General features: G+C 49.3%; 1 protein-coding gene across 3 annotated transcripts in view; it reads left to right on the plus strand.

The window, feature by feature from the left end:
* Positions 1-25,233, plus strand: part of KDM5B (lysine demethylase 5B) — a 1,291,824-nt gene that overhangs the window by 1,208,727 nt on the left and 57,864 nt on the right. For all 3 annotated transcript variants that reach the window (XM_069633695.1, XM_069633694.1, XM_069633693.1), the window contains 2 exons: positions 691-802; positions 18,763-18,968. In XM_069633695.1, coding sequence (XP_069489796.1) covers positions 691-802; positions 18,763-18,968 — 318 coding nt within the window. The remainder of the gene's footprint in view (positions 1-690; positions 803-18,762; positions 18,969-25,233) is intronic.

Genomic DNA, 25,233 nt, shown 5'->3' on the forward strand with positions numbered 1-25,233 from the left:
AAGACCAAAGGGAAACCGTTTACCAGTGCTGTTAGTCTGACAGACTGATCAGTTTCCCTATGACAAAATGAGTGCAAGGTCCGGTAAGTGAAGCTGATGGCTTCATTTCGCTGTACAAAGTCAGGACCGTTTCAAAAACAAAACGTTTGGTGGTGCATAGAATATGGAGAGAAGGTTTTTTCCACTGATGTCCTAGGAATCATTTTGGCTCCTACCCATAGTTGGACAGCATACCCAGAAGGGTTTTCATGGCAGGTAGACTCCAGTAGAAGTCACACTGACCACGAAAATAAGGATGGTATCAAAATAAAATCAATGGAACCCCCAAATGGAATTCTGTTCCAACAGCTACTCATAGAGAGTTTGATTGATTTTATATTTATTTGGAAGCCAGGCTTTCCCTTCGATGGATGGTTTCATGCCCCTCACCCGGGCGGGTATGGGCACATGTCCCTAAAAGCTCCCAAACCTAATCCAAATTTGAATGCAGCTGCTTCTAAAAGGCCAGCCTGAGATTTATCAAGTTTCTTAAACAATCTATATGATGTGGGTAAATACTGAATTGCCCAAGCTTGGTTGTCTGAATTAATAGCAGCTTGCCATCAAACTACTGGAAGTCCAACTTTATTGTCCTTGTTTTAAAACATTGAGTGACATTTTCTAACTCCAGCTCTACTTGTATTCATTTAGGTATCTCAGACGGTGGGCGCCATGTCTTTCTCCTTGCCTCATGAGTGGGATAACCGAACAACATACATTCAGTCTCCTTTTTCACCAGGACGGAACTGTATACCACTGCATGGTTTGTATTTAACTTGCCTACTTAGATAACATTTCAATCATTATTCCTAAGTAAGTGTGCATTGTGGTTCTGCTTTGTGCTGTAGTTAAACAACCAACATTAGTGCCAGATTACCAAACCCACCTCTGGTGCACCGCAGATTAAGGCTTTAGCCCCTTTGGTAGGAGTATAACATGTGTAGAAGGCAGTGTGTTGAATTGTGTTGGGAGCTCATGATTCCAGCGCTATATCCAATCATGGTTTGATGTAGAGGGAGATAGTTTTGAGAAATGCGCTAGAAAGCAAGACTCTCTGCCTCTCCCTTACTTTGCCAGCCCCCTGACATCCCATAGTTTCCATTTATACATATATTTGTTGTGCTTTTCATGTGTTATGGAGAATTCTCAAATGTGCTAAATCCCTTTTTACCTTAGAGGCCCAAAGCTCTTTTACGGGACATGAGGACTTTTCATTTTTATCCTGGAGATTGAGACCTTTTTCACACATGTATTTTTCTGTGTTTTTAACAGTTTCTTCTGGTTTTGGAGTCTGGCAAACTCCATAGGCATCATCTTTTTACATTGTGACACACACCTTCAGTGAAATGTCACAGAGAAATCCAAAGTATTTCTGCTAAGGTTTAAATACCTTCTCTTGGATAACTACTGTTTCCAAGAGTAGTGAAGTGAAATTGACTCTACTTGCATTGTAAATTTATAGACCCAGCCCACATTATCTTACAATATGGTGCGGGAGGGGTTACTCGGTATCCCCTTTGTCTAGTTCTCGTGTAACATTTTTGTTAACCTTTCTACAATTAATGGCTGGTGGCAGTGGTTTAATTTTTATTACCCACTACCATTGAGTGTTTTTACCGCAGGCTGCAATTGCAGCTGCAGGAAGGCACCCATTGGTGCCCATTTTGTCAAAATGGCCCCGGTTGTCTTTTTTTGCCATTTCTTGTCGAAAGGTCTGTTAGGGAGAATTCTCAGGAATGTGCTAATTCTTCTCTACCTTAGACCCCCCCCAGCAACTTTGCTGGATTTTGAGGACTTGAATTTAATCAAGAGAGCAAGACCCTTTTTCCCACTCTCGCATTTTAATGTGATTTTGAACTCTGGAGTCTTAAACACCAGAGGCATCATCTTTTATATTGTGTCACACAGCAACTTCAGTGCCGTGGTACAGGGAAGTCTTTCAGATTTCCCGAAGGTTTGAATACCTTCTCTTGGATAGACTGTTTCCAAGAGCACTAAAGTGAAATTGACTTTAAATTTGTAACTTTCTAGACCCAGCCCACACTAACCTACAATCGGGTGCTGGAGCTAGGCTGGAATGAATGGAAGAAACCTGCATAAAAGGCAAGGCTTTTTGGCTTGGAAGGCAGAGTTGACCACTGGACGAAGGAATCAGAAGAACTACTTGAAGAGGACGCATGCTGCAACTCCTGCACCGTTGGTTTGCCCGGTGAAGCTCTGCTGAAACTCCAATTTCGTTTTGACTAGAGAAGCCCTGCAAGGATGATTTCTCCCCTTGAGTTGGTGCGACCAATCAACTCCAAAGTAAGCCACCTGGAAATACTCTCGGAGCTGGTTACAATTCCACTGCAGTTGCTCCTGGAGCCGAATAGCCAGGGAGAGGAACACCAGATCGTGTGCGTTGCTTTTAAGCTGGCCAAGAGCTCCAGGAAGATCCTCTGGACTCCCAGTAACCAGAACTGACTGAGCCTGAGCCACCTCAACAGAGTGCTGGACACCAGATGCAAAGAAAGCCCATCTCGACAGTCAGGAACCGCGGTGTTGCTATTTGCGGTAGACGCAAGGAGCTGAAACAACGAAGTGCCACTTGTTTGAAGATTGACGTTTGCGGTCGGTGACGTCCCATTGCAGTGCAGGAGTCCACAGAAGTCCTCCCTCTTGTCCCCACGACTGAGGCCGAGGAACACCAGGATCTGCAGAGCTGCACAGGAACAGAAGCAGTCTGCTGCACTTTTCTTCAACCTAAAGGTACAGTACAGTCTAAGAGAGCTTACTACTTGTGTAACCGCACTTGTCCTAGTCGGAGATTTGTCTTGGTTACATCTGTAGAGTTGCTATCAGATTCTTTACCTCACAAGCATAATCAGCTTCTGGCCCTACTTTGATTTCTTCTATCCTACAAAGACTTTTTAAACATTTTGCAAGACTTTCTGCTTGCCTGCAAGAAGTGCTTGAGCTCACCTTGACTTTTGCTAACTTACCATTGGCTGGCCTGGCTCCCTGAATGACTCATCTCTCTTCTGCTTATGTGTTTTTCCTTCTTTCCAGGAAAGGGTAAACTGACTTTCCTTTGGGGGGGGGGGGGGGTATTTTGAAAGTACTTACCTGCTTAAGAATAATTGTGTGAATACTTGTCTAAAACCTATTTTCATTGACGCCCCTCAAGAATATTCTAAATGCAGCAGTGATATATTAATGTCCCTGGCACCCTAACTATTGAAGTCACCTGAGGGTGTAGGTAGTGCCTGTGGGCCATCCCAAATGGGTATTTGCTGATTTAGAAAACTAAGTGTGTATTTTTTTGAAGTGTATTTGTGTGTTGCTTTATATTGCTCCCTTCTGAAGAAGGCTTACTCTAACTGACTGTTCAATACATGAATAATTGTTTAATCAAGAAACCTTGTGTGTAAGTTTATTTCGAGGGGATTGGGTCCTCCGACGTATTCCAGATCTATGACAGTAATCACCAGAGCTGTGCTGCTTCGGAAAATCTTTCTGCGTCGATGACGTCGATACGCCGTCCTCGAGGACCTCCTCCGACAGCCGACGTCACCCGATGTTATAAGTAGGACGCACGACGCCCGTAGCCTCAGTTCCGTTTTTTCCGCGAACGTGTTAGCTTTGGAGATCTCGGCGTGCCTCGAGTCTTTGGAGTTTCCGTTGTTTCTCGGTTCTTTGAACCTGTTTGTTTTGTGAAGTTTCTTCTTCCTAAAGGATGTCTACCTCGTCTTCCATCCCGCGTCCGGGATTTAAGAAGTGTGGGGACTGTGGGTCCAAGATGTCTGTTACGGACTCGCACGACGCCTGCTGCCTCTGGTGCCTCGGGGAGGCCCATGACACGGATGACTGTGTCGACTGCCAGTCGCTCACGTCTAAAGCCTTGCGGGAGCGCAAGAAGTTATCGGTAGGTAAGGTGTGTAAGCCCCGGAAGTCGAGGTCTGCGGGGCTTTCGACGGACGATTCGAGAGGCGACTCTCCGCGTCGTCGTTGGAAGTCCAGTGGGTATTGGTCCCGGAGTCGGTCCCGCCACTCCTCTGCCTCTTTGAGGCACTCCCGGAAGCACCGTCATCGGTCGCCTTCCCCGTCCTCTTCCGAGGACACCGCCCGTCGGCCGGCCGCTTACCCTACCAAGCAGGCGACGCCGGAGGAATGGGCTTCCTTCGGGAAGAAAATGTTAGCGATTCTCGAATAGAAGGGCACCGGTCCATCCGCGCCTCGGAGTGGGGTCGGTCGTGATCGGTCGAGAGACACTGCTCGCACGCCTTCGGGTTCGGGTGGTCGGCTCGATTCGCGGGAGAGGTCCCACTCGGACAGGGGGAATCGTTCTAGTCATGCCTGGTCCAGGTCCCGGTCCTCGGCGCGCTCAAGACCGTGTGAACCTGTGTTGTCTCCGAGGAAGTCGACGCCGGTGGCACAGAGGTCGTCGATTAACTCTTTCGAGGCCCCGCCTCCAAAGAAGTCATCGGCGCCCAGGCTGTCGAAGGACACGCTCGGGGCTCCAGCCTCGTGGCCTGTGTCGATGCTGTCGGCACCGCGTTCGGCGTCGACGCCGATTCACTCGATGCCCTCGACGCCTTTCGAGCCTGTCGACGGGGGTACATTCTGTGCCTTCTTACCACCATCTTGAGTTTATTTCAGAGGTGGATGAGGGCTCTGATGATGGCATGGTTCCTAATACGGTGCCAGACGAGATTCTCTCGGGCCATAGCCAATTTGAGGACCTGAGGCAGTCCCTGCACGATGCTAGTGGGCTGGACACTTCTCCGGAGGTGGAGTTTTGTAGGCCTGAGCCTGGCACTCATGCCGACTCCTCGTACCGGCGCCTTATGTTGAGGGTCACCGAGTACTTGGGATGGTCTGCTCCCCTGGGTGAGTTTCTTCAGGATGACCTTACGGATATCCCCGACCTTGGCCTGCCAACTGACCCGGTACTACTGTTTCATATGGCTCTACAGAGGAGGGTGGCGGCGGCTTGGACTGCTCCGGAGAGTCTCCCGGCAGTGGGGAAAGTCTTTGCTGCGAAAATACCGTCCCGCCAGTAGCGACCCCTGCTACTTGTCCAAGCACCCCACTCCGGAGAGTTTGGTGGTGCAGGCTGCTACGGCCTCAGCAAAGCAGGCGTCGTATCCTACCATCCCTCCAGATGGGGACGACAAGCGTTTTGACGGCTGGGTGAAGAAAGTGTTTTCTTCAGGGGGTATGGCGCTTCAGGCGGCCAACTCCGTATGTGCCTTGTCACGTTTCACGCACACCCTGTGGAACTGTTTCCTTAGCGGCTGAACATATTCCCGAAGGGGACGAACGGGATTGCGTCAGCCGGTCCATGGTGGCGAGCACCGTGATACGCAGGTTTGCGTGGTTGCGGAAGTCAGGGTTTGCTCCTGATGTGCAGGCCCGGCTCCTCAACATGCCCTTTGACGGGGAACATCTTTTTGGCAGCAAAGCTGACGAGAGCCTTGAGAGGTTGCAGACCTCAAAAGCTGCAGCGAAGTCGTTGGGCGCTGCAGTTCGACAACCTCCGCCTTTTCGTCCTAGGGGACAGCAATGGAGGGGAGGTTCCTTTCGTTATTACTCATCCTTTGGTAAAGCGAGAGGATCTGCCAGTCAAAGGGGCCACCGTAGGAGTGCCAGAGGTGAAAAACAAGGTACTTGGGGTGCCAAGGCCGCTCGGGCAGTTGCCTCTTTGCCCTCAGGCAACGCCACAGCCGCTTCAGCTCAGTCATGAGGCCATGTCCCATGGTTCGCCGGTTGGGGGAAGGCTGGCGCAGCATCTTGCAGAGTGGCGCGCCATTACTTCAGATGTGTGGGTTCTGGAGATCATAACCCACGGCTACTGTCTTCCTTTCCGGCAGAGGCCTCGAGACAATCCACCGGGGAATCTCTCTTTGAAGAGTCTGGATCCGCTCCTTGCGCAGGAAATTCAATCCCTGCTGGAGAAAGGCGCCTTAGAACTGGTGCCTGTAGCGGAGAGGAACAAGGGATGGTATTCCCCTTATTTTTTGATTTCCAAGAAAGTTGGGGATTTGAGACCCATCATGGACTTGCGCGGTTTGAACAAACTCCTCAGGAAGGACAAGTTCAAGATGGTTACTCTCAAGTCCTCCAGGCCCTTCAACTTCAGGACTGGTTGATGTCACTCAACCTCAAGGACGCTTATTTTCATGTGCCGATATTGCCAAAGCACAAGAAGTACCTGAGGTTCGCGGTTGGCGACTCGCACTTTCAGTTTTGGGTCCTGCCGTTCGGATTGACATCCGCCCCGAGGGTCTTCACCAAGCTCATGGTAGTGGTGGCAGCGCACCTCAGGAAAGGGGGGATTCACGTCTACCCCTACCTGGACGATTGGTTGATCAGGGCGCGCTCTACCGAGCAAGTCCTGGATCCTCTGTCAGTCACCTGCCACTCACTCCACAAGCTGGGCTTCTCCCTCAACTTGAAGTCCTATTTGACACCGACTCGGAGGCTCCAGTATATCAGAGCAGTGCTCGACACGTCCCTCGGGCATCACATTCAGCAGATGGTGCACAAGTTTCAGCTTGCCCAGTCTCTCCCAGCGTTTGAGTTCTTGAGATTGCTCGGCCTCATGGCATCCTGCATTCTTCTGGTGCCAGAGGCCAGGTTGCGGATGAGATCTTTGCAATGGGCACTCAAGCTCCAGTGGTCTAAGTCCTCAAGGAAAGGTTTTCAGACTCTGTTCAGGTGCCGTCCTCGGTCGCCCAGGACCTTCTGTGGTGGGCAGTCGAAGACAATCTGATGAAGGGAGCTCCATTTTGGCTACCCTGGCCGGAGGTGACGATCGTGACGGACACATCCCTCAAGGGATGGGGAGTTTATGCCAACGAGTTGACAGTCAGCAGTCGTTGGTCTCCATCAGAGTTCAGACTCCATATCAATCTGTTGGAGCTGAGGGCCGTCAGGCTAGCCCTGAAGGCTTTTCTGCCGACTTTGTGAGGGAAGAATGTCCTGATCCTGACGAACAACACAGTGGCCATGCACTACCTCAACAAAAAAGGGGGGGGGGCAAGGTGCAGGGAGGCGATGCAGCTCTGGTTCTGGGCAATCCAGCAGGAAGTTTCGATCTCAGCAGTTCATCTGGCCAGAGACTAAATCCTGGTAAGGAAGAGGAGAGGCTCCATAGGAGTGTTAAGCTTTTATATTTCACGCATGTCCCGGGTCAGAGTGGACGATCAACTCTTCATTGGTTACGCTGGAAAGCGTTTGGGACAAGCTGTGACGAAACAGACTTTGTCTCGCTGGATTATTTTGGCTATTTCTGAGTGTTACCACTTGGCGGGTAAGGACCCACCGGTTGGCTTAAGGGCCCATTCTACCAGGGGTATGGCTGCCTCGACTGCCCTACTGAAGGGTGTTCCTATTCGTAACATCTGTGATGCAGCCACCTGGGCTTCGGTACATACTTGTGTACGTCACTACTCCCTCGATTCCATCCGGGGGCAGGATTTTGCCTTTGGCAAGGCGGTCCTTTACTCCGCAATTTGATTGGGCATTCAAAATTTGTTTTCTAAATTCTTTTCCCACCTCCTTGCATTGGTACTGCTTTGGGAGTCTGTCATAGATCTGGAATGCGTCGGAGGACCCAATCACCTCGAAGAAAAAGTTACTCTTACCTGGTAACGTTCTTTCGATGGGATGGTCCGACGTATTCCATATTGCTCCCTCCCTGCCTTCCCCGCTACAGAATTTCTTATGCGATTGCAGCTTACATTTCCGCAAGGCTTTGTGTGCGAGACTGGCAGAAGACTGGTGCCACACTTTCTGGGGAAAAAAACTACAACTGAGGCTACGGGCGTCCTACTTATAACATCAGGTGACGTCGGCCGTCGGAGGAGGTCCTCGAGGACGGCGTATCGATGTCATCGACGCAGGACGCTGAAAGATTTTCCTAAGCAGCACAGCTGTGGTGATTTCTGTCATAGATATGGAATACTTCGTCAGACCATCCCATCGAAAGAACGTTACCAGGTAAGAGAGTAACTTGTTCTACTGTGAATCTCTGCGTAACTCCCCTACAGCTCACTTTGTCCCCTCTTGAGATGCCTGGCTGCTCAACACTTTACCAACCTGTGTAGTACAGACTTGAACCCAATCTTTAGTATCAATTGCTAGAAGGTCACGGTTGTTGTAATGCACCCAAAGAGTACTGCATACAATCTTGCCTAACAAGGTCCTTGAGATTTACTCTGCGCGCCAAACCAGGTCTGATCACATTGTTAGTTTTCTTTGGTGGGCTTCAGTGCTGAAACCAGTGTCTGGCAGGACAGGAAGCAAGGGAGGTGCCTGAAACTCCATGTGCTTAGTCTCCTTGGTTACAGGAATCCACCCAAAGGTGATTGGCCGGCTGGCTTTCCTTCGAGGACAGCCACCCTGCTGTGCGAGTGACAGCTAGGCTGCGAATGAATGGGAGAAACCTGCATAAAAGGCGAGGTCTTTTGGACAGAAGGCAGTCTCTACCACTGGATGAAGGAATCTGACGAAGAATTTGGAAGACGCTTGCTGCAACTTCTGGACTGTTGGTTTGCCCGGTGAAGCCTTGATGCAGTGCTGAAGCTCCGAATTAGCCTCGACTAGAGAAGTCCTGCAATGATGACTTCGCCCCTTGAGTTGGTGGGGCCAAACGACTCCAAATTAAGCCTGTCTGGACATCCTCTCAGAGCTGGCTGTACTTCTGCTGCTGGAACTGAGGTGCCAGGGAGAGGAACAGCAGATTTTGTGCATTGCTTTTAAGTCGGAACGGAGCGCCAGGAAGAGCCTCCGGACTTCCCTGAAGCAGGACTGACCAAGCCTGAGATACCTCAACAGAGTGCTGGACCCCAGATTCGAGGAATGTCCAGAGTGATAGCCGAGAACCGCAGTGTTGCTATTTGCTGTCGGACGCGAGGAGCTGAAACACAGAAGGACTGCTGAATTTAAGTTTGCCCATTGCTGCTGCTGACCTTCCCATTGCAGAGCAGGAGTCCCCAGGCGTCCTCCCTCTTGTCCCCACGACTGAGGCTCAGGAACAGAAGCCAGCTGGAACGTTTTCTTCTTACCAGAGGTACTGTAAAGTCTGTCAACTTACCTCTTGCTGTGTAGCCTTGCTTGCTCTCAGTTGAAACCTGTCTTTGTTGCTATAGCTTTGCCCCTCACAAGCCTCCCAGCTTGTGGCCCTTCAAGTGTTCTATTTTCTACAAACTTTTCTAAACATTGTGCAAAGCTTTTTATCTACCTGCAAAGAAGATCTTCAGCTCTCCTAGACATTGTGCAATTAACATTGGCTGTCCTGGCTCACTGAGAGATTATTTTTCCCCTTTGACTCTGTGCTTTATCTTTTCCTCAGGAAAAGGTTAAACTTATTTGACATTGAAAGGTTGTTTTAAAGTACTTGCCTGTTTGTGAATTATTGGTTAACCTTTGTTTTATTCCTCTATTCTGTCTTTTACACCAAACTCGGCATTGCTTTAAATGTCCCAGCGATAAATCAATGTCCAGTGTTCTAGCTATTTAAGTCACCTGAGGGTGTAAGAAGTGTCTGTGTGCCATCCCCAATGGGTATCATTTGATTTACAGAAACTAAGAGTGTGGTTTGAAATATATTTTCTGATGTTTGTTAATCTGCTTAGAATCACATGCTGTGCATAGGTCCGACATCCAGTGGTCACTACGGAGTATTGCATTTTGTTTTTCGTAGTCGAAAAGGGGACGTCGACAAGGCGTGTCTGTAACACTATCCCTATAGTGACGTGCGATGTACCCACAATCCCTCACGCGTCAAGGTCCCTCAGATTGTTTTTTCCGCCCAGCTACTGGTCGCCTTTATGCGGAGCTCCTCGAGAGACATTGCCAAGTAGTTTCTTCGACCTTTCGTCGTTTGTTATTAATATCAATAACGTAGAGCCGTTTCTCCGCCGAGCAAGATCTTCGACGGAAGGACGAGCGGAGGGGATCCTTCGGCGCTGCCGAACACGTGGCCTGGCCTCGCCGGCCATGCACAGTAGGGAGAGTGGGGTTTTGTGGTCTTTCTTTCTTTTCTTTAAGAATGCCTTTCTCTTTCCCCTCCCTCTCTTTTGAGGTTGTAGTCACACTTATTACCCTCAGCTATGGAAAGGACGCCATTTAGGTTTTGCCCGCTTTGCAAGGATAAATATACCTGGAAGGATAAGCACAAACGGTGCAACCGTTGCTTACCCCTCGATCACCAGGAGGACGGCTCTGCGGCCTGTAAATTACTAAAGCCCAAAACTCTAAAAGACTGCAGGGTCAAAAGGTGGGCGGCCTACACCATGTCTAGGCCTGACTCCTCGCCCGCTGCCGCCGAGTGTGACGAGGACAGTGACTACACGGCCCCCGTAACGGAGGCTGTAGACCTCTCAAAGGAGCGTTCACGCTCCTCGTCGTCCCTCCCCGGCCCCGACAAGCCTGGCTCACGCCCAGCTTATGGGGATGAACACCCCGGCGACAAGGACGCACACAGAAAAACACCAAAGCACATACCCCCAGGCACACATTCGTCGAAGACGAAGGTAGCCATAGCGCCAACGGGGACGCCGGGCCCACCGACGTCTTCCGCCGACCGTAAGGGTCGCCAGCCCTCACCGCTTCCGCGACAGGCGACTGGGCACCCTAAAAAGAAGGGCGCTAACATCAAAATTTCCGGCGACGCGCATCGCAAGAGCGCTCACGTTGCCAACAAGGACTCGACGAGCAAAGGCTCGACGTTTCATAGCGCGACGGCGACCGATCCCTCGGAAGAGAGAATGATCGCCGAAAGCCTCGCGCGCATAGCATCTAAGGACGGCCAAAGACGTATGGCGAGTGAAACGCCGAAAACCGCGCACAAGGCCAAAGATACGCCGAAGGCGCCGGAAAACAGATCAGGCCAGTTCCCGACGCCGACAGAAGGCCCTAGCCAGCAAGAAGGCTACTCAGAAGGCGAAGGCTGTCTTTCTTCGACGTTATGGGACAGAACCAGACAATTACAGGAGGAAGAAGCCCCCTTTTCTTTCCCAGACCGTCCTGGCCGACCTCAGTGGACCTTTGAAAGGTTCCAGATCTGTATGGACAAACTAGATAGGTTAATGTCCATCCCAGAAGACAGGGCACCCAAGAGACCAAGGGAGGCACCCCTGGAGAGTCCAAGGGCTAAATACCAGAAGTTTATAACCCCATACAGGAGGACATAAACTCTTACAATCCCACTGAGGAAGACGACTTCTTTCAAGAGGAAGATGAGTTCACCTATGTTGAGGACCAACAAGAAGAGGAAGGTTTTCACGAGGAACCTAACCTATGTGAGGAAGGATTCCAGGAAAAGACAGGCGAGGGCGACCCAAATCCCTGGCAGTCACCGGCTAGGTCGACTGACTGACACAGGCAGTAGCAGTATAGTCATCAGGTCTACTGAAACTACACCAGTCAGGACCCCTTCGCCTGTCGATGATCAACCCACCTTCAATGCACTGCTGAAGAAGGCAGCAGCACATTTCGAAATTGAAACTGGGGAGGTCACCCCAGACACCGATTTTGTGGAGAGGATTATCAAAGAAAACCCCCCCACTAGCCAGGTTATACCCATCCTCGCCTCAGTTAAGAGACGTATTACACCTTCTCTTTCCACTCCTGCATTGGTGAGAGGGGTCAATCCGAGGATTGAGAAACTGTTCTCTCCCTCTCCCTCTCAATCAGACCCATTATATATTAAGGGTCACTCAATCCCGGACTCCCTGGTCGTGACCAACACCAGGAAAAGGGCAGGAGTCCCACTATCTACTAGCGAGGCACCCCCAGATAAAGAGGGGAAGAAGCTGTATGCCCTAGCCAAGAGAATCACCACCTCTGCAGCATTCTCTACCAGAATCGCCAATAATAATACCCTATTGGCAAGCTACGCCGATGCTCAATGGGCTAAGCTCAGACAGGACATCGAAGAAGCTCCCGAACCCCTAAGGACTCGTTTACTGGCTACAGTTAACGAGGGCTCTCTGGTCAATCAAAGCATCGTCAAGAATACCCTTGATGCAGCAGAGACGGCTGGCCGCACTTTGGTATAAGGAATTTTACTGAAGCGTCACGTCTGGCTTCGCAATTCCGGATTTAAGGCGGAAACACAAGCGTCCCTTATTAATAAACCCATAGAGGAGTCCAACCTCTTTGGGAGAGCAGTGGATGACGCGCTGGAGAACGCAAAGAAATAATTTGATACAATAAAGACCTTAGACCAAATTTCAAAACCGTCTAACAGGCGGGGATTTGGTAATGAGCGCTTTTTTCGTGGACAACGCCAGCAACAAAACCAACAACAGTACTCTGCCAGCAACTACCAGAGTAATAGCGGCCAGTACAATCAGAGGGGTCAACGTCGTGGCAAGTGAAGAGGCCGGGGTTCCACCCCCAGAGGCTCCCAAGCCAACAACACCACCAAGTGACACGAAGATTCGCGTCCCCTCCCATGCAACGCCGGTCGAGGGCCGGTTAACATCCTTTCTTCCAGCATGGGAGGGAATAACATCAGACCTCTGGGTACTTTCCACCATAGCCCGCGGCTACTGTATAGAGTTCAACAGTTCCCCAACATACAGACCCCCGAGGGGACGCCGCATGCCACCAGAACACCTCGCCATCCTTCTCCAAGAAGTGGACCAACTGCTGGAAAAAGGAGCCATAGAGGTCGTGCCTCTTTCTCAGGTAATGGAAGGTATTTATTCAGTGTACTTCCTTGTACCCAAAAAGGATCTAACCATGCGCCCTGTATTAGATCTGCGCCCAGCGAACAAGTTTGTCAAACCCCAAAAGTTTCGTATGGTGACCTTACAGGAAGTGATCCCACTCCTAGCACAGGGGGATTACATGACAACACTGGACATGAAAGATGCATACTTTCATTTTTTAATGTTGCCAGCGCACAGAAAATACCTCAGGTTCATGATAGAGGGCAAACACTACCAGTTCAGAGTGCTACCCTTCGGCATAGCATCTGCACCAAGGGTATTCACGAAAGTACTAGCAGTGGCCCACCTGCGCAGGTTATCCATCCCAGTATACCCTTACCTCGACGACTGGCTCATAACAGGGGATTCTTACGAGACATGCTGCTCAAACACCCAAAAGACTGTAGACCTTTTGTTCCAACTGGGCTTCTCCATCGAGAAGAAGTCCAGCTTAGACCCCAGCCAAGTCAATTCCTAGGGGCTCTAATTCGAACAAAGGACGGCCTCGTCTTCCCCTCCAACGAGAGGGTCCAAAACATGCTGTTTCAGATCCCCCAATATGTGGCAGGTCGAGAGGTGACGGTGCGCAAAGCGATGCGATTGCTAGGAATGATGGCGTCGTGTATTTATTTGGTACCTCACGCGCGCCTGCGCCCGCGCCCAATGCAAGAGTGGCTCAACAGCCAGTGGTGTCAGGCCAGCGGACAATGGGACGATCTAGTGGTGGTCTCGCAAGCCTTGGTTCTCTCGCTACGGTGGTGGACAAAGGAAAACCTGATAATAGGGAAACCCTTTGCCACACCCGCGGTGGAGGCCACTCTAACCACGGACGCATCCCTCACAGAATGGGGGGCTCACCTATCCCATCAGACTGCTCACGGAGTGTGGACTCCGAACGTAGCATCCAAGCACATAAACCTACTGGAGCTACTGGCGGTGTTCAAAGCACTAAAAGCCTTCCAGGAACACCTACAAGGGAAGACAGTGATGGTCCTTACTGACAGCACCACAGCCATGTACTACATCAACAAGCAGGGGGGCACCCACTCTCCAGGACTGTCCAAGCTGTCCCAGAATATATGGAAGTGGGCTCTCAAACACAACATGTTCCTACTGTCACAACACGTACCAGGGGAACTCAATCTGCTAGCAGACGAACTCAGCAGAGACTTCCCCCTGCCCGAAGAGTACGAATGGCAATTGCACGAAGACATCGTCTTAGACGTCTTCACGCAATGGGGATTCCCGAAATAGACCTGTTCGCAACTCTGGAGAACTCACAATGCCAAAGTTACGCCTCCAGGTACCCCCAGAACCAATCCAAGGGGAACGGTCTGTCGACGCAATGGTCAGGGAAATTTGTTTACGCTTTTCCCCCCGACTCCCCTTCTCAACAAGGTGGTGCACAAGATGCACCAGGAACAAGTGACCATGATACTGGTGGCCCCAATGTGGGCCCGACAGCCATGGTTCGCTCACTTGATGGAGATGTCTCTATCTCCCCCAGTGAAACTCCCCTGCCCTTACAACATGCTGTCACAAGACAAGGGCAGGACTCTGCATCCATGCCCCCAGAACATGAACTTAGCAGCGTGGCTCCTGAGATCATAGAATTCGGACATCTACAGCTCCTGCAGAGATGCATGGACATCCTCAGGGAAGCCAGAAAACCTAACACTCGCCACTGCTATTCTAGCAAGTGGAAGAGATTTGTCATCTGGTGCAGAGGAAAAAGCATCAACCTGATTGACTGCTCTCCCACACATATTGTTCTATACCTGACCCACTTATTGGATTCAGGTCTAGAGTTCAATTCCATTAAAGTCCACCTAGCGGCACTTTCTGCATACACCACTTCCCAACTCAAGGTGTCGTGGTGGAAGATCCCTGTTATAAAGACCTTCATGGAGGGAGTAAAGAGAATACACCCCCCGATAGCTGACCCAACTCCCGGATGGGACCTTAACGTGGTACTTACCAGACTCATGGGCTCACCATTCGAACCCATGCACAAAGCATCTCTTAAACACCTCACTCTTAAGACTGCTTTTCTAATAGCTATCACCTCCATCAGGAGAGTAAGTGAACTACAGGCTCTTTCTGTTCTAGACCCCTTCGTTACAGTTCAGAGATAAGGTGGTTCTACGCACGCACCCAAGGTTTGCTCCGAAATTCATCTCGAAATTCCACGTAAACCAGTCTATAGAACTGCCAACATTCTTTCAAAATCCTTCCAACTTGGGAGAAAAAACTCTGCACACACTAGATGTGTGCAGAGCAGTCATGTTCTACATGGAAAGAACCAGACCACTGAGGAAGACTAATCAGTTCTTCGTCTCGGTGGCAGCAGGAAGAGAAGGGGATGCAGTTTCAAAGTCCACTATTTCTAGATGGATTGTTCAATGCATCACTCTCTGCTATACTCTTGCTAAGAGAGAACTGCCCTTTAAGCCAAGAGCACACTCTACTCGAGGCATGGGGGCGTCCATAGCATTCATTGCAAATGTTCCCCTTGAGTCCATCTGCAAAGCGGCTACCTGGAGTTCTGTGCACACCTTTACAAAACACTACTGTCTAGATGAACACTCGAGATCTGACTCCCAGGTGGGACAGGCAGTATTAAGACATCTTTTCTCTACTGTTCCTTCTCATAACCCACCGCCAACTCCGGGTACTGCTCACTAGTCTATGCACAGCATGTGATTCTAAGCAGATTAACAAACATCAGAAGACATTGCATTACTTACCGTAAAAGCATTTCTGATGGTTGTATCTGCTTAGATTCACATGCGCCCACCCTTCCTCCCCGCTCGGATGGAAGGAACATAGACATCCTTTTCTATATTTCTCTCTTTTCTGTACTCTCACGTCTAGAAGGCTCCCTCAGGGCAGAAAAATACAAACAGAGGGACCTCGACGCGTGAGGGATTGTGGGTACAACGCACGTCACTATAGGGATAGTGTTAGACACGCCTTGTCGACGTCCCCTTTTTCGACTACGAAAAACAAAATGCAATACTCCGCAGTGACCACTGGATGTCGGACCTATGCACAGCATGTGAATCTAAGCAGATACAACCATCAGAAATGCTTTTACGGTAAGTAATGCATTGTCATATTGGGTGTTATATGGGGCTCTCTTTGTGTCCGTTTCCCCGGACATGGTTCACTGCGGTGAGCTAGCTATCTGGGTGCGAGAAAGGTATTCCTAATTGAAAAGAGGCTTAGAGGGGTGCAGCTAGGATTTACACCTTGTGAGGCGTGAGCCCCTAGTTGGGCGGCACTCCACGTTGGTTTCCTAGTGGGTTCTGTCTCACTTTAGAGTGTGGTGGTCAGCAAGTTTGTACAGTACAGGGCACTAATCACAACATCAAAAATAAGATACTGTTAGCAAAAGAACAAAAACATTTCTTCCTAACCCAAAGCGATAAGAGGGTCCTCAATGAAGCCATTGAATGTCACATGATATGACCTAACAGACTCTGTAATTTTCCTGCTCGTGTATGTCCATGGAGGCACTTTTTCAAGGTAGCCCAGCTGGACTAGCATATGGTATCCTCGTCCTCTTATGGTCCTTGTTTTACAGCTTGGGACGCCCAGCAGCGCCTCCTTATGTTATTTGGAGGACTTCTAATCCAGTTTACAATGGAGGGATGGGTTTAGAAGTACATAAATTTCTGTTATGATAATTTGACAGCTATGCTGTTTTTCGGACGAGTCTGAACATTTCTAACTCCTGTTAGTAAAACCAGGATTTTTGCAAATATCTGGGGATGTCTGTCCCAAAGTAGATATTGCTATACCTTAGCGGGGAGTGTACTAAACCCCTGGGGGTACGAGTGCAGTCTTTTTTTTCTTTCTTTTTTTCCTGATTAATTATAACTAAAGAGGGACTCCCTTCCTTCTACTACGAACATGGCGTTCTGTTTTGTTCGGGCTTTTCTATTTCCCGACCTACCACAGGGTTGTTGAACCCGCACCAAGTTGTTTGCCGACATCGCAGTGTTTTTCTCGCGACCATCCGCGAGGTACGCGGAGTCCATAGCGTTCATCTTCTAGATTTGGAAGAACCAGGTCAGTGGTTTCCCTTCCTGATCCATCGGGTTTCCATCAATGGTGCATACTTTGTCTGATTTCCAAGTTTTTGTATGCCCTCTTTCAGACTTCCCTTTAAGGGACCGGGACCCGCCGGAAATATCCTTATACCATCCAAGATACGTGCTCCTAGAGTGACAATCCACTGCGCTTCTTTATCGTTGTGGACTGAGTTTCACGTTCAAACTCTTGATCCTCTTACGGTAAGCTTAATTCCCAACAGTGTTTTCCGTCTCGATAGAGAGTACTTCACACGGCTTTACTAAGTTGCTGTATGCTGGGTTTAAAGTCGTTGGATTAATGCTATTTCACAATTTCCTCTAGGCGATGCAAGACCATCGTAGAACTCCGTAGCACGGTTCTACTCTTTCTCCACAAGGGGGAGAGACTGGCATCCACACCCTATTCTACATAATATAGATGGATGACTAACATTGGGGTAAACCTAAGAATCTCCATGGGAGAGAGTGTTCTAGTGGTAGTGTTTGTGTCAGAACACCTAGTCCTCTAACGAAATTAACATGTTTTCTACAGAGTGAACATAATCAATTTTTCTCTCCATCGATGGTATCCCGACTAAAGGACACCTGTTTTTGAGTACTAGATCCACGTGCTGAGACAGGTAATCTATATACCAGTTTTTCTAGCAATCACAATTTCATTTTGTCACATGGAACATGAGCAACTATAGCTTATCCCCTTGTTTTATGTTTTATCAACATTTATTCAGCCTAAACATGAAAAAGACTTCATTGAACAAAGAGCAAGTGTTTTTATTGTTGATATAGCCCAAGTGAAACTCCTCCTGATGAATATTCCGTACTAACGTTGAGAGCAGGAACACGTTGAGTCCGCATTTCTAGGGATATTGCACCTAGAACTCTCTACGAATACAATTGAAGTTTGTCAACAACAGGAAGACTACCATTTATCTTGATGTTCCCAAATTAACTGAGTTGATTTAGTACTATGCCTATTAGGAAGGAGTTTTTTTTGTCAGACTATTGTGGGTTTTCATAAGTTTTTTAAACTGTATGGACTGCATTTGTCTATAAAATGCTTTATATCGTACTCTGAATAAATGTAATGTGTTTTATTTGGATAATGTGTTTTCTGGTATAAATGTTGATAGTATCCAACTACCTCTCGCTTATATTTTATGCAACCTTTCCAAAAAATAAGGTAGGGATATCACTAAGTAGTGATATTTTTGGGCTTCCACCCCTTTTTGATTAAGGGCTGTATTGTTGCCATTATACGACAATGTTTAAATCAAACGCAAGTAACGATTGAAATCAATAGTAATGCTAGTATTAGAATCTCTTTGCAAGAAACGAGTCACAGGCTACCTAAAGGAAGACAGTGAAACGATTGAAAAAGCAACTGTGATCTTGTCTGATGAGAAGCAGTCTGTTTATACTTATTGAGGAAAGAGGTGTCGTGCCATTTACATGGAGACACGTCATTAGCAGGCGCACAGAGAACGTTGACGTGCATTCGCGTTGTGAAATGGGCCGTACGGGTCTAGTGATGTCAGCTTCAGGGGTGGGTGATATGATTTGGTGCCGCAGGGGCACTTGAATTTAGGGTTATCGATCTACGGCTAAGATTAGCACAAGATGGCCGTGTCCGACTCATTGATTTCACATATGTAAAAGTGAGGAAAACTAAGGTATGGTACATAGGAAATGTTTTTACGATCGATCAGTTTGCTTAAAACCACATGCCCGAGCGCTCGGGACAATGCAATTTTTGAGTACACGATTCCTTTAACATTGGTAATGGATTGGGGTTCAAGCATTTAAGCGTCCTCATTACATTTTTTACCTAATGAGAATCTCATGAGCTTTGTAACCATATTCTGGCCCTTCCACTGACTTTTCTAAACTGGTTACCAAAGTCTTAACATATTATTATGTTGTAGGTTTGAGTGCTGAGCTAGACGAAGTACTGATGGAAGCCCAGTTGCTGCAGGTATCTTTACCAGAAATACAAGAACTCTACCACATATTGCACACGCAGCAGCAGCAACTAGCTGAGCAGGCTAAGCACAACTCCTCGTTATGGCTACCCACTGAGAAGACTGCAGACACACATTGTGGGGATGAGCATAGTCCCCAACAAGGAGAGGTATGTGGCTATAAACACTTAAGAAAATGGCAAAGTCTGAGATTGTGTTATTGTGTGATGCTGCCATTTTGATATAAGCTCACAATGATAATGCCCTATGGTTTCCCTTTTTCTTTATCTGTGCCATCTTCACCAGCCCCTTGCCCATCACTCCGAGCTCTCCTGGCTCACAACATTTGTTCTAACAAAGTATATTACACCTCCACCCCCTGTTTATCCAACTTTGCTCAGCCTGAAAGTGGAATCCATTGGCAATGAGCAAACATGCTGCTGCCCTTAAAATGGGATATCGCAAATATGTTGCTACATTTATTCAATATAGTAGTAACTCCAATGATGTGGCGAGTGTACACACTGAATATCCTAAAGGTTTTTTCCATGGCATGATTGCTTCTCCTCCGTAGCGAATGAACTTGCAGATTAGGGGTACGAGTACCCAATGATTCTTGGTTGTCTGTATGGTCAGTAAAGATTACTTTTGTATTATACTGCATTTCTTTTGTGCAACCGTCATCAAATATTCTTTGGAAAAAGACATGGTGCATGCCACAGGCAAGTGTAATAGTTTAACTTGCTCAGTGGTTTATGCAACACAACACATTTTAGTTTTTTGTTCAAACTGCTCATGGCCCTCCTGAATGGCCTAGATAAGTATTGGGCTCAGGAAATAGTAAAGCACACTGGGAATGCTAAGGTTTTAGCATTGCAGACTGCAAAAACCTGCTCAGAAGGTTGATGTGTAAACTACTGGAAAACTATCTAATCCAACAAATGTACTTATAAACACACTGAAGGTAGTCACTAATTTATAATTTTTTTTGTTTTCAATTGTAATTTGGCCGAGTACCTGTAAGGACAGTTTTTAAGTCCACCCAAAGGGATTTTTTTAAACTATGCATTGGGCAATACAGTAACTCCAACTCTTAGTATAAGGCTATACCACCTGAAATTATGGTAGCAATGACAGTGCAGCCAGGCTTCTTGGAGAGGGGGGGCTGTAGCGGTACAAGGAACTTGTAGTATACATATAGCCCAAATAAACACTGATTGTTGGAGGAGTTTTCCTAAAGACCACCCGAAGGTAAGAGACTATAAAACTATCCCTTGGTGTACAGGTCCCCAACTCTTAATATAAGGCTGCACTACCCAAAGGATCCGGTAGAATGGCAGAGCAGCCAGGCTTATCTTATGAGGATGTGAGCTCTAGGTAAGTACACTAAACCTAGTCAATACAGTAGTCCAAAGAAACACTTGAACAATTAAAGTAACTTGTAGTGCCGTACCCCCGTGTTTGTTACACAGAAATTAGTTACGTTCATTTATAAAGTCAGACAGACAAGAGTGGAATAAGTCTTATGCAGAAGCAGAATAGACAAAGATCAGGATACTTTGGTCCCTTAAATAAAATACTTTAGCAAGATAACACAATGTATAGAAACCCTACAAAGAACACCCTAAAGGAGCACAAGCTGTTGAGCCTGAGCCAGAGTTATGGGTGGACACTCAAACCCCTTGTAACGCACTCCAGCCACACTGGATCGACTATTCAGCTTTAGGTAAGGTCTACCTTGAGTCCCACAGTACCCTGGGTTAGATGAAGCAAATGCATCTGGATTCTTTCCTGTGCAACAGCGACAGACACGGTCTCCTGATTCCTCAGTCTGGTGGTAAAAGGAAGTACCTTGTGGGAGACTACACCAACCATGTCCTCCTGGCAATAGGTAACCCAACCTTTGGTACAAGTCTGTACTACACAGGTTGGTAGTGTGACTGAGCAGCCAGGCTTATCTCAAGAGGCGTCAATGTGTGAGCAGTAGGATTTTTACACAGAGATTCACAGTGACCAGTATTCAAATAAGCTCTTAAACTCAAGGTTTCTTGATTAAACAATTATTTAAGTCGGTTGAATAAGCCTTCAGAAAGGAGCAATATAGAAGTAACACAAAAATACACTTCAAAATACACTCTGAATTCCAAGATGGCCGTCTGAGGGATGACACTGTGCTAGAGGTGCTCCCTGCCCACAGCACAAAAAGGCAGAAACATTTGCATAAACCTCCCTCCCCGGGTGCATTATTCTTGAATCAACTGCGGCTCCGTCCCCTTCTCCAAATGGCCCCCCTCCCCCCATTCCCCCCCAGGCTGTGGTGACGCCGGCGAGAGACAGGAACTTGTGGCCCCGGAGGGTGAGCCGCCGCCAGCGTGACCAAGAAGTGTGATAGAATGGGGTCACAGCGGCGACTGAGAGGAGCAGGGCCGGAGAGGCACACCAGAGCGCAGACCAATGAGACCCACACCCGTTCAAGGCCAGTGTGACCTGCCTGTGGAGGAGGGGAGGCAAGGGCCGGTCCACCAGTGAAGGGAGACTTGACCCAACCTAGAAGAAACCGCGAGGAAACGGAGCCTGCAGCCCAAGCATAGTCATTACCGGGAGAGGAGAGGCCGCCCTGCGTGTGGACAGGTCGCAATCTGCTCCGCTGGAAGGGGCTGCAACAAAGGACTTGTAGGAACAGCAGCAGCGGGGGTTAACCCCGAATCTTAAGGACTCAAGGAAGGTGCCCAGGGTATGGGGAGTGCGCACCGGAGGCGGCGCCACTGACCGGGGGCCTCCTCATGAACCCTGATCAGCGAGCCATGCAGTGAGAGATAGCAGGTCTGCTTCCCCCATCCCCCTCTCCTGGTCTGTTTGAGAATGGGCGCTGCAGTGACTCGGCGAGTGGGGACACGGAGGAGCCCTTGTGCTCACACCCCTGGCCCGATACCACAAATTGTCAGAGCTGGGGAGGAACTACCCCTCCGGGCCTAATCTGCACTTGCAAGCCACTGGAAGGGAGGCCGGACCTGTAAGGTGGGGTTCGGGCACGGGAGCACAGCCTGGGGCCCAGACTGTGTAATACCCCTCCCGGCCGCGCCCTCCCCCACGAGACCAGGACCCCAAAGCCCACACTGTTGACCCACTAAAAACGAAGGAAAGGGGGGAAAAATAAGAAACTGACAACCTTCTCGGAACGGTGGGCCCGTGGGGGTCACATGAGAACAGCAGTTTGCTAGCCAAAGAGGGTAACCCCTGTCCTGTGGGGCCAAGTATGTGCCTCTCGCCCAGCCCCTGGGCCCAGGAAGAACAGCGCTCACTCGCTGGGCCGCCCCCCAGGAAGGACCGGGAACGAAGATGAAGAGCTGAACACCCTCCTCCTGGGGAGAGCTTGTACTACAGCCCTCGCAGCAGAGGTACGGTGCAGTCTGGTCCCGCTGGGAGAGGGACCCGACCAACGGGGGGGAAGGGGGTGCAAAGTGTCAGTAACGCCCAGTCGTGTCACACTATGTCCAAAAACAGGGGGAAAGATCCCGCGACCACAGCGAAAGGGGACAAGAAGTGTCCGGACGGGGTGCTGCAGAAGCTATGGAGGAAGGATGACGGCGCCCAGGCAGTCCTCGGGAAAGAGGGGGCTCAGGATTGGCGGGGCTCCCCCTCAGGGGGAAGACCACGAGGACAGAGGGGTCATGAAGAAGCTGTTGGAGGATTGTTTCCAATCCTTTGGGGACAGGATGGCCAATGTGATGCAAATGCAGCTCGACAAGCTGACTGGGGCGCTTCATGAGGTAAAGAACAATATACAGAGTCTAGGGACGAGAGTGGACACCAACGAGAAGGCGTTGCAGGAATTGGTGGACGATGCCCACAAGGTGCAGGATTGGGTGGAAAACTTGGCCAGTGCCACACACAATTTAGAAATTCAGACGGAAGACCTCGGACAGGTCGAGAAGGGTGAACATAAGAGTAAAGTCGATTCCCGAGGCGGTGGGAGATGGGGACCTTCAACAGACTGTGAAATTAATCTTCACCTCCCTGGCGGACGTCACAAACCCAGAATAGGTCCTGGTGGACAGAGTGCATAGAGTGGGGCCCAAGAGGAATGAACCAGGGGCGAGGCCAAAAGACGCTCTGGTTGCACTACACAAGTACACACAGGAGAAGATCGTAAGGGCCGCAAGGCGCTCAGGTTACCTGTCCTATAACAGGTCCCCCATCCAATTATACCAGGACCTCTCCCAAATCACTCTTAACAAGAGAAGGCAGATGCGACCGATGACGCAGAAGCTACAGAAAAGAGGCCTCAAGTACGACCTTGTGTTCGAGTTGGACAAAAGACCGATAAGGATAACCACCCTGGATGCGGGAGCAAACCTCTACGATCGATGCAGAGCAATCTCTGAATGAGGCGCAGGAAAGGGGGGACTGCAGACCAAAAAGGAATGCATGGGAGTGGATGACGCAAGAATCAAAAAGGAAGGCAAGGAGAAGGGACCCATCGGGTCCGATCCCTAAAGACAAAGTTCCCTCCCAGGAAGGGGAAGCCCAGGGTTCGTTGCCCAGTTGAAGAACCCGCCATGCCCTTGAGGTCACAGTAAGAGCGCCCGAGGAGGGGTGACTAACAGAAGTGGTTTTGAAGGGGGGAGGGATTTCTTGGATTACCAATGGGTCAGGGGAGACCCGCCAGAGGGACCACTGGGGGTGGAATGTTGCACTGCACCAGAGGAAGTTGTTCGGGATGGGCTATAGGCCGGTGGTGCCAACCCGGTGGCAGGGGGGGGGTGGACCCAGGTCAGGGTGGGAGTGGGCGTGGCCCCCTATTGGGCAGGAGCCAAAGGGATACACCAGTACCTACCGACAATGGATAGAACATCGAAAATCTTGTCCCTCAATATTAATGCACTGAACTCGCCGGTGAAGAGGAACACATTTGAGTTGTTCATAGCAAAAGAAAGCCTCAACATTCTAGCACTACAGGAGACTCATATACAAGGGAATGACGGGCAGAGTCTGAGACTAAAAGGGTTCAACCGCCTACACCAGTCTAATGACCAGGGGAAGAAGGGGGGTGGGGGCTCCTCTTAGGCCTGAGGAACGGTTTGCATCTGACCATCACAAGTATTTCCAGGGGCGCCACAGGCAGATTCTTTGCACTAATCCTCCAAAGGGCGAGGGACCTATTAACGCTAGTAACCATCTATGCTCTGAATACAGGGCAAGACCACTTTATACATGCAATGCTACATAAACTGGAAGGGGTTGCCACGGGCAACATAATACTCACGGGTGACTTCAATCTAGCCTAGGCTCCAGCAAGGGACAGGATTGCAAGACTCTTCCACACTCAGGCCATCAAAGAAACTTCAGGGTAAACTAGACAACCTCTCGCTAGTGAATGCTTGGAGGGAGATGAGGGGGGAGGCCAGAGGGTACACTTTTTACTCCCATGCACATAGGTCGCCATCAAGAATAGACTGTTTGGATATCGCGCCCCTTGTTAGGTAGACTCAAGGTGGTGGAAGTGGGAGCAATAACTATCTCGGATCATGCCCCGATCATGATGTCCCTTACACAACCATCACAGGCGCCGGGGATCTGGAAATGGAAATACCCGGCACATATCTTCAAAGATCAGATACTGCAGGGGGAATTGCGAGAGGAGCTTGTCCAATATTTTCTGATGAACGACGCGCAGGGTATTGACCCGGGTATAGTTTGGGACGCCTTTGAGGCCACCATAAGAGGGAAGATGATGGGGATTAAGGCAAGGAGGGATAAGGAGGTCTGGAGGCCAAGTTGAAGATCTTAACACGGGAAATAGCTAGCAAATCCTCAGGGGAGACCAGATGGGAATATAGGGTGGTCAAGGGCCAATTGGACACGATACTCTTGACCAAAGCTGAGGGGGTCCTGGTGAACCTTAAGCAGAAGTACTATGTCAAGGCCAACAAAGCAGATAGAGTCCTCGCGAGGATGCTTGGGAAAGAGAAGGATTGTACGATACTAAAATAAATTAAGACAGCATGGGGGGGGGCAGGAGACCACGGATCTCCAGGCGATGAAAAGCAAATTTGCGATGTATTGTGGGGAGGTTTACCGGTCTGATGGCCAGGACGATGGGGCCCAAGCAGAGTACCTGAAGGGGTGTAAATTGCCTGGGATAACCATGAGTGGGAGGAATTAGAGAAGGAGTTGACAAGAGAAGTACTCCGAACCATTGCAGCACTCCCACTTCAAGAAAAGGACAAGACTAACCGTCGGGCGGAGATCTCAACGGCACCACCCGGTTTCGGAAGGCCCATCGAGCCTCGGCCTTACAGTAGGGAGAGTGGAGGGTGGTCATAACATCATGTATTTTCCCACCCCTTCCCTGAGTCGCCCAGCTGCCTGCCCGTCTTGCAATAAAAAATACACGTGGGTCGACAAGCACAGGGTGTGTAACCTTTGCTTGCA

Source organism: Ambystoma mexicanum, chromosome 13 (assembly GCF_040938575.1).
Source record: "Ambystoma mexicanum isolate Mex_15411 chromosome 13, UKY_AmexF1_1, whole genome shotgun sequence".
NCBI classification, from domain to species: domain Eukaryota; kingdom Metazoa; phylum Chordata; class Amphibia; order Caudata; family Ambystomatidae; genus Ambystoma; species Ambystoma mexicanum.